This window comes from Sprattus sprattus (genome assembly GCF_963457725.1).
Source record: "Sprattus sprattus genome assembly, contig: scaffold_65, whole genome shotgun sequence".
In the NCBI taxonomy this organism is placed as follows: domain Eukaryota; kingdom Metazoa; phylum Chordata; class Actinopteri; order Clupeiformes; family Clupeidae; genus Sprattus; species Sprattus sprattus.
This window is the reverse complement of record NW_027666986.1, coordinates 32,501-42,500: the sequence shown is the minus strand read 5'-3', so window position 1 is coordinate 42,500 and position 10,000 is coordinate 32,501. Positions and strand designations below refer to the sequence as shown.

The following is a 10,000-nucleotide window of genomic DNA, read 5'->3' as shown; positions in this document are numbered from 1 at the left end:
GCAGATGTATCGCAGTATGGTCACATTCAACCAAAGCCCTCGAAATTTATGTTGTGATGTGATTGGCTGAAATTGCAACATCTTATAGGCTGCAGAGAATGTCCTCTTGAAAAAAATGCATTTGTAAATCAAGCTGCGTCAGGAAAGTGTCTAAAATCCACAAATAAGTGCAGGAATGTTCACAAATAGCGAGCAGTTTGTCAAAACATATTTGTCTGTAAATAAGTGACGCATGATATTTTTTATGTGAAACAGGAAATACATAATTTTGAACCTAACTCCATAGTCACATTTCACATTCACATTGTGTTATGTTGCAGCTCGACGCTGTGATCGCTATCATCATTTAAATTCAGTGTTTCCTCATACTGGCCAAAAACTGAAATAACAAATAAATAATATCAACAAAGTGTTCAGACCCTTCTTCTATGACATTTTACATTTTGCTAATTTCCCTTGATCATATTTGAGATGTTTCTACACAATTCTCAATTGACCGGACATGACTTGGAAAGGCTCACACCTGTCCATATAAAGTCTCACAGCTGACGATGAAGATCAAGGCAAAAACCATGAATCATGAGGTTGAAGGAACTGCCTGCAGAGTTTAGAGACGGCAATGTGTTCAAGGTCTTAGGGAGGCAGCCAAATGTATTCTACTGCTTTGAAGGTTCACCAAGAGGACAGTGGCCTCCCTACTTCTTAAATGGATTAAGTTTGGAACAACCAGGGCTCGTCCTATAGCTGGTCGCCTGACCAAACTGAGTAGTCAGGGGAGAAGGGCCTTGGGAAGAGAGGTGACCAAGATCCATTGTGGAGATGAGAGAAATTTCCAGAAGGACATGTATTGCTGAAACACTCCACCGATCTGCACTTTATAGCTGAGTTGCACAGACACAGGAGAGCCTGCTTGGAGTTTATAAAAGCGTACCTAAAGCAAGGGAAACTTATTTATATAGCACAGGGGTAATTCAAAGTGCCTCACATCCGGAGCAAAGAGTGAAATAAAAGCAGTCGGATAGAAGTAGGAACAGAGAGAACAATAGAAACAGAAGAAATAAAACAAAAGTGAAATGAAAGAAATGAAAGTGAATACTAGGGCTTTACGGAGTGAGATTCAATGAAGTCAGAGTGAAAATAGTAACAGATAAAGATTAAAACAGATACGAATGTAGCTAAGATGGAGACATGAGAAATTGCTATTCTAAGACAGTAAATAATAGAAGAGATCGTAAATGAAATAATACATGAAATTTCGATGCTAAGATAAACTGTACCCAGAGACCTAAATGATGCTAAGATAAACTGTACCCACAGACCTAAATGATGCAAAGATAAACTGTACCCACAGACCTTAAAGATTGACAAAGGTTCTATTTTGTAATCTGCTCTGAAATATACTTAGGGCTTAAGTGCTTTATATGTGATAAGAAGCACTTTCAAATATATTCTGTACTGGCTGGGAAGCACAGGTTTTGAGTTGTGTTTTTCTACGAGGTGAACCAAACTGTAAAGCATGGTTAGGAGACCATAACAGTAGTCTAGTCTACCGGAGGGAAAAGCATTAACTATAGTTCTTCCCTGGATCTTGCTGAGATAGTAGGCCTTAACTTCTGACTATTTTCTTGAGCTGCATTGTTGATTTATCACGGCCTATGAAAGTAAGACCTGAATCTTTCATAACACCTAGGTTTCTTACTAGGTTCTTAGTTTTTAGATGAGTTTGATGAGTTTTTAGATGAGATGAGAATATTTTTTAAAATCTTTGCTGCCAAGACTTATTTCTTCATTTAATTGAATATCTGAGGAAAGTTGTCATCCAGGCATTTACAGAGTGTGCATATTGGGCTATGGTCATCAGGTGAAACAACCAGGCATATTTGCATATCATCCGCAAAATATACAGATTAAATAGAAGTGGCCCCGGGCTCGACCCTTGAGGGATTCAAGACAGAGACACCTGGTTGGACAGATATCTGTCGATTTTGAGGAAGTAACTCCGTTCCTCCAGGTATGAACAGAGCCATTTGAGAACAGTGCCAGATAGTCCTGCCCAAGAATCTAGAATTTTGAAAAGTATTTTGTGATCAACCGTGTCAAATGCGGCACTGAGGTCTAGTAATATAAGAACTTTTACTTAACCTGCGTCAGAGTTTTCATGTACATCCAAAACTTTGTGAGTTCAGTCTCTGTACTATTTTGGGAGCAGAATCCTGACAGGGATTCATCAAATTCTGATTTTTCATCTCCTCCTCCTTTTTTTTTTAAATAAATGTGCTGTTTTTGTTTAGTTATTAAGGGGTATTGAGTGTAGATTGATGTGGGGAAACTCTTTAAGCATAAGGCTGCAACATGACAAAATGTGAAAAAAGTAAGTTGGTCTGAATCATTTTTGAATGCACTGTGTGTGTGTTTATACAAGTGTGTGCACACTGCGTGTGTGTTTTTACAACTGTGTGCACTCTGTGTGTGTGTGTGTGTTTATACAAGTATGAATGGGTATTCCCAGGACAAACAGAGCAGTGTTTGTGCTTCCGTGATGATTTGGTTCTGTATGTCTGTGAGAGCAGTGTCTCTTGGCACTGAATCTGTTCGTATGTAGTGATGTATGTGTGTGTGTGTGAGAGAGATGTGAAGTGTGTATGCGTATGCATGTCTGCGTGTGTGTCTGTGTGTGTGTTTATTTGTAGTCTGCATGCATGGTGTGTGCGTGTGTGGTTTTTTATAGTTTATAGTGAGTGTGTGTGTGTGTGTGTGTGTGTGTGTGTGTGTGTGTGTGTGTGTGTGTGTGTGTGTGTGTGTGTGTGTGTGTGTCTCCTTGTTGTTGGAGAACAACTCTGTGTGTAGTTTCACTTACATGGTCTCATCGTTGAGGAACTCCAGCTTGCCGGCGACCTCCTCGTAGTCATCCCCTGGACTGGCAGTGCCCTCCTGGGTGTGGTATGGCAGCGCCACCTTCCCCCGAGCTCCTGACGTGCGGTGCACTTTCACCTGCATGGTGCCCACGCTCTCGCTCACCCGCGTGGATGCACACTCGAACGTGAAGATGCCCGCGTGGTCGTCATCGTAGATGGTCACCGTGGCAGTGTGACCGTTGCCGAGCGCAGCCTTGGGTGGCACCGGGGACGAGCTGAGGAGCATGCTGCTGCCGGGGGCGACGGCGGCGGGGTCGAGCACCGACACCTCGGCGCGGTGGCTCACGCGCGGGTTGCTCAGGTGCACGTAGAAGTGCTCGTCCTCCTCGAAGATGTCATCGTCAATCACACCAACAGGAAACTCCTTCAGCGTCTCGCCGGGTTTGAACACCAGCGTGCCCTCGGCAAACTCGTAGTCCGAGCCTGCATTGGCCGTGCCGTCTTCCGTACGGTAGTCCACCTGGGACAAAACGCACAAAGACTTTCAGATTAGAAAAAAACGTTGTACTAAGTAAACGTCATGTTTGGTTCAATTATGTGCACGTGAATCTTGCTGAACTTCAACAGACAATTATGAATGCAAACCATTAAACCAGTTGAAAACTGCATCTTGTGAAAGGTGATGTATGCTTTTATCACTTCGAGTTTGATTTACAATAAAATGTAGCATCAAACTGCTGTGTCAGCTAAACTTACTTTTTCATTTCATTCTCATTACTGAAGGGTCCATAAAAAAAAATGAAAACAACCCCTCCAAGTTCTACACAGTGATCAGTCATACAGATTTGCAAGATGAGAATATTTGCAATAGAGAATTGCAAGTTATCACTTCCAGGATTCTGGACACATATTTGGCATCTGTGGATTATCAGAGGAGTGCTGGAAGCACAGGGGTTTAATCCTGTACACCACTCAGTAGCAGATCGATTACACTGACAGGATTATTTACACAATCAATCTACTCAAAACCACCAAGCCAAAGTAGGGATGTTGGAAGATGTGCATGTGGGGGGGGGGGGGGGGTATTGATACATATTTATAAGATGACATGCCTTAATACCGGTACAGGCAGAACATCAGCCCTGGTGTTATTGGACCTTGGTGTAGCCTTTGACACTGTTGATTATAATATATCACTCCACAGACTGGAACATTGGAGTTGGAGTTTTTTTAGACAATTATCAAGTGGATCAGATCAAACACACAAGACAGGCGCTTCTTTGTTGCTCCTTCTTTGTTTCAAGACAGGAGCTTCTATGTTTGGAAACTATACCTCAACACCATTATCCTTGACCTATGGTGTCCCCCAGGGGTCAATCTTGGGGGTTATTTTTCAACCTTTATATGCTCCCACTTGGACAAATTACTTCTTATCATTGCTGTGCCGATGAGACCCAAATTTAGTTGGACCTCTCACCTAATGATTTTGGTCCCCTCTTTGCCAAGGCATTGACCAAATTGACAGCTGGATTCCTCAAAATATCCTTCAGCTGAATAAGGACAAATGAGGAAGACATGAGGAAAGACTCAATTGTCCCTACTTGTTTCAGAGCGACTTAAAAACAAAAGACAGTTCAAAAACCTTGGTGTCTTGACTGATTATATCAGCTTATTACCATGTCAGTAACATAGCCAAACTTAAAACAAGAGTTAGAAAAACTCAATCAAGCCTTTACCTCAAGCAGGGTTGAATACAAGACTTAACGGTTACTAGACGCTTTTTGTTAGCCGACTGAATATACTCTACGTGTGATTTATAATGTAATTTACCTTTTTAAAACTCGTATTTTCTAGGTTCTTTTATCTGCTCATTTATAAAGCACTTTGAATTACCAATGTGTAAGACCGGTGCTATATAAACAAACTTGCCTCGTCTTGCCTTCAATTAAGGATGTTTCACAGCGAAAAACATTTATATGGCTACAAATCCAATTAACAAGAAAACAAATTGGACAGCACTTATCAAAGTGACGCTTTGATTGTTTTATTGTGCTGTCCATTTTGCCTGGGTGTTTCTCTGTGCAGTGGATGATTCTTTAGAGTGATGTTGAGAATAGGTGTTCAATTCATCCAATACAAATGTATTGTATTTTAGCATGTGGCACCATCATTGTCGTGTTCGTCTCCCTCAGCTCTTCTGTCGTGCCTGAAGACGGTGGTTTGTATTCAGACTTTTATGAGCCCTAGGGGTCTGTTCGGTTCTGTTCAGAGAACTAGGCCTACCTACCACCAGCTGCACACAAGCAGCTTGGCTATGCACTAGTGTACCAGAGTTGAGGTTATGTGTAGAGCTTGTTGTAGTCAGTGGTAGAGCTGTAGTCAGTGGTAGAGCTGTGGTTATGTGTAGAGCTGTAGTCAGTGGTAGAGCTGTAGTCAGTGGTAGAGCTGTAGTCAGTAGCCGGAGTTGTAGTCAGTGGTAGAGCTGTAGTCAGTAGCCGGAGTTGTAGTCAGTGGTAGAGCTGTGGTTATGTGTAGAGCTGTAGTCATTGATAGTGCTCTGGTTATGTGTAGAGTTGTAGTCAGTGGTAGAGCTGTAGTCAGTGGTAGAGCTGTGGTTATGTGTAGAGTTGTGGTTATGTGTGGAGCTGTAGTCAGTTGTAGAGCTGTAGTCAGTGGTAGAGCTGTAGTCAGTAGCCGGAGTTGTAGTCAGTGGTAGAGCTGTGGTTATGTGTAGAGTTGTGGTTATGTGTGGAGCTGTAGTCAGTTGTAGAGCTGTAGTCAGTGGTAGAGCTGTAGTCAGTGGTAGAGCTGTAGTCAGTAGCCGGAGTTGTAGTCAGTGGTAGAGCTGTAGTCAGTGGTAGAGCTGTGGTTATGTGTAGAGCTGTGGTTATGTGTAGAGTTGTAGTCAGTGGTAGAGCTGTAGTCAGTGGTAGAGCTGTGGTTATGTGTAGAGCTGTGGTTATGTGTAGAGTTGTAGTCAGTGGTAGAGCTGTAGTCAGTAGCCGGAGTTGTAGTCAGTGGTAGAGCTGTAGTCAGTGGTAGAGCTGTGGTTATGTGTAGAGCTGTGGTTATGTGTAGAGTTGTAGTCAGTGGTAGAGCTGTAGTCAGTGGTAGAGCTGTGGTTATGTGTAGAGCTGTGGTTATGTGTAGAGCTGTAGTCAGTGGTACAGCTGTAGTCAGTGGTAGAGCTGTAGTCAGTGGTAAGGCTGTAGTCAGTGGTAAGGCTGTAGTCAGTGGTAAGGCTGTAGTCAGTGGTAGAGCTGTAGTCAGTGGTAGAGCTGTAGTCAGTGGTAGAGCTGTAGTCAGTAGCCGGAGTTGTAGTCAGTGGTAGAGTTGTGGTTATGTATAGAGCTGTAGTCAGTGGTAGAGCTGTGGTCATTGGTAGAGCTGTGGTCAGTGGTAAAGCTGCAGTCAGTAGCCGGAGTTGTAGTCAGTGGTAGAGTTGTGGTTATGTGTGGAGCTGTAGTCAGTGGTAGAGCTGTGGTTATGTGTAGAGCTGTAGTCAGTGGTAGAGCTGTGGTTATGTGTAGAGCTGTAGTCAGTGGTAGAGCTGTGGTTATGTGTAGAGCTGTAGTCAGTGGTAGAGCTGTAGTCAGTGGTAGAGCTGTAGTCAGTGGTACAGCTGTAGTCAGTGGTAGAGCTGTAGTCAGTGGTAGAGCTGTAGTCAGTGGTACAGCTGTAGTCAGTGGTAGAGCTGTAGTCAGTGGTAGAGCTGTAGTCAGTGGTAGAGCAGTAGTCAGTGGTAGAGCTGTAGTCAGTGGTAGAGCTGTGGTTATGTGTAGAGTTGTAGTCAGTGGTAGAGCTGTAGTCAGTGGTAGAGCTGTAGTCAGTGGTAAAGCTGTAGTCAGTGGTAAGGCTGTAGTCAGTGGTACAGCTGTAGTCAGTGGTAAGGCTGTAGTCAGTGGTAGAGCTGTGGTTATGTGTAGAGCTGTAGTCAGTGGTAGAGCTGTAGTCAGTGGTAGAGCTGTAGTCAGTGGTACAGCTGTAGTCAGTGGTAGAGCTGTAGTCAGTGGTAGAGCTGTAGTCAGTGGTACAGCTGTAGTCAGTGGTAGAGCTGTAGTCAGTGGTAGAGCTGTAGTCAGTGGTAGAGCAGTAGTCAGTGGTAGAGCTGTAGTCAGTGGTAGAGCTGTGGTTATGTGTAGAGTTGTAGTCAGTGGTAGAGCTGTAGTCAGTGGTAGAGCTGTAGTCAGTGGTAAAGCTGTAGTCAGTGGTAAGGCTGTAGTCAGTGGTACAGCTGTAGTCAGTGGTAAGGCTGTAGTCAGTGGTAAGGCTGTAGTCAGTGGTACAGCTGTAGTCAGTGGTAGAGCAGTAGTCAGTGGTAGAGCTGTAGTCAGTGGTAGAGCTGTGGTTATGTGTAGAGTTGTAGTCAGTGGTAGAGCTGTAGTCAGTGGTAAAGCTGTAGTCAGTGGTAAGGCTGTAGTCAGTGGTACAGCTGTAGTCAGTGGTAAAGCTGTAGTCAGTGGTAAGGCTGTAGTCAGTGGTACAGCTGTAGTCAGTGGTAAAGCTGTAGTCAGTGGTAGAGCTGTAGTCAGTGGTGGAGGAATCGAGCATAGCACCTCCCAAGAGTGGATATCTAACCTACAGGATCCTAATGACTCCTGAGGCCAATTATCATAAATGATCGCGATCATTTAAAAAAGACATTCATTATTTAATGGGTGCTTGAGTAAGCACATGAATCATTAACGAGTACCACATAAATCCACAAGGCGTGCTGAGTTAATATTCTAATCATCGATTTGAGAATGTAAGACACTGAGTTGAGACTGTAAAACATTGCGTTGAGACTGTACGACGTTGTATTCATCTGTTTAAGGCTTATGGCATCATGTTGATGTGATGAATATTCATTTCCTGTTTGGCTGTCAATACAGGAATCATTCTGAGGCACCATAATCATGTAATAATACCAACCTACAGAAGTTATAATCATAGCTACCGACAGAAGTTGTAATCATAGCTACCGACAGAAGTTATAATTATAGCTACCTACTGAAGTTATAATCATAGCTACCTACAGAAGTTATAATCATAGCTACCTACATAAGTTATAATTATAGCTACCTACATAAGTTATAATTATAGCTACCGACAGAAGTTATTATCATAGCTACCGACAGAAGTTATAATTCTAGCTACCTGCAGAAGTTAGGCTTTAATCATAGCTACCTACATACGTTATAATCATAGCTAACTCCATAAGTTATAATTAAAGCTACCTACAGAAGTTATTATCATAGCTAACTCCATAAGTTATAATTATAGCTACCTACAGAAGTTATTATCATAGCTAACTCCATAAGTTATAATTATAGCTACCTACAGAAAGGTGTCTTCCTTCTACTACAGACCTTACTCAACAAAAACTAACTAGACTGAATGCTGAATGCCAACTACACTGAATGCTGACCTAATCAAAGAACCATTTAATGCCAATTAGGTGTTAATAAACTCTTAACGAGGATTACACCTGATTCAACACCATTAAAGGTGGGCTTTCACAAGCTGATAGTGATATCTGTATATTCATTGCTTTCGTTTCCGTAAACATTTACAGCAGCAGAAACAAAGCATGCTGGTGGTGAATGCATAGGCCTGTGACCACCACTCATTACTTTAGCACCTCAGACCAACACAATACCTGCAGTGTTACAGGCCCTTCCACAACTCCAGCCACTGACTACAGCTCTACCAATGACTACAGCTCTACCAATGACTATAGCTCTATACATAACCACAGCTCTACCAATGACCACAGCTCTACCACTGATTACAGCTCTACCAATGACCACAGCTCTACCACTGACTACAGCTCTACCAATGACCACAGCTCTACCACTGACTACAGCTCTACCAATGACTACAGCTCTACCACTGACTACAGCTCTACCAATGACTACAGCTCTATACATAACCACAGCTCTACCAATGACTACAGCTCTATACATAACCACAGCTCTACCAATGACTACAGCTCTATACATAACCACAGCTCTACCAATGACTACAGCTCTATACATAACCACAGCTCTACCAATGACTACAGCTCTATACATAACCACAGCTCTACCAATGACTACAGCTCTATACATAACCACAGCTCTACCAATGACTACAGCTCTACCACTGACTACAGCTCTACCACTGACTACAGCTCTACCACTGACTACAGCTCTACCACTGACTACAGCTCTACCAATGACTACAGCTCTACCAATGACTACAGCTCTATACATAACCACAGATTTCCCAATGACTACTGCTCTACCAATGACTACTGCTCTACCAATGACTACTGCTCTACCAATGACTACAGCTCTACCAATGACCACAGCTCTATACATTACCACAGCTCTACCAATGACTACAGCCGGTAGACTACAACTGACTACTGCTCTACCACTGACTACAGCTCTACCAATGATGACAGCTCTACCACTGACTACCGTCTTCCAATGACCACAGCTCTACCAATGACTACAGCTCTTAGTTGTCATTTTGATTGGTTTGTGAGGTGCATGACTGCAACTAATCACTTAGTAAGTCAGACCAACACAACCTCATACTGCAGAGACCGACTGTGGGTGGCCTCTCTCAGGTCCTCCTCACCTTGACGGTGCAGCCGGGGTCCCCGCCGTGGCGGCCGACGGTGAGCTTGAGCGAGCCGCAGTTCTCGAAACACTGGTAGTGCGAGGGCTCGAACTCCAGGTAGATGGTGTGGGGGTCCTCCTCCTGCGCGTTGGCCTCGTGGCAGCTGACCACCTTCCGGGCCTGGTCGGCCGCGTGCTTCTTCAGGATGTTCCCAGCGCCGATCATCATGCGCGTGGCCTGGATACGGTAGAAGGCGCGGCTCTTCTGTTGCTGCACCAGCACCTGGTAGTTGGCCATCTCGATCAGCTGCTCCGTGTCCTTGTCCGGGTGCCGCTGCTTCAGATCCTTCAGCGTGCGCGCCATCTCCCTGCGGGCCTCCTCGTCCTCGCGCCCCACTCCTCCGCTCTCCTCCACGCCGGCCAGCATCCCGTCCATCGACTCCTTGTGGTGCGAGTTGGCGCCCTGGCCGTCCATCTCCACCTCCATCTTGGCGAAGACGCTGTCGGCGCCCTCGGTCTCGATGATGATGCCGCGGCTCTTGTCGGCTCGGTAAC

General features: G+C 44.2%; 1 protein-coding gene across 1 annotated transcript in view; it reads right to left on the bottom strand.

The window, feature by feature from the left end:
• Positions 1-10,000, bottom strand: part of slc8a4a (solute carrier family 8 member 4a) — a gene marked incomplete at both ends in the record, with an annotated part of 56,904 nt that overhangs the window by 44,405 nt on the left and 2,499 nt on the right. The window contains 2 exons of the mRNA XM_080860923.1: positions 2,858-3,375; positions 9,465-10,000. The exon at positions 9,465-10,000 is cut by the window's right edge and continues 680 nt beyond it. Of these exons, the coding sequence (XP_080717049.1) occupies positions 2,858-3,375; positions 9,465-10,000 (1,054 nt within the window). The remainder of the gene's footprint in view (positions 1-2,857; positions 3,376-9,464) is intronic.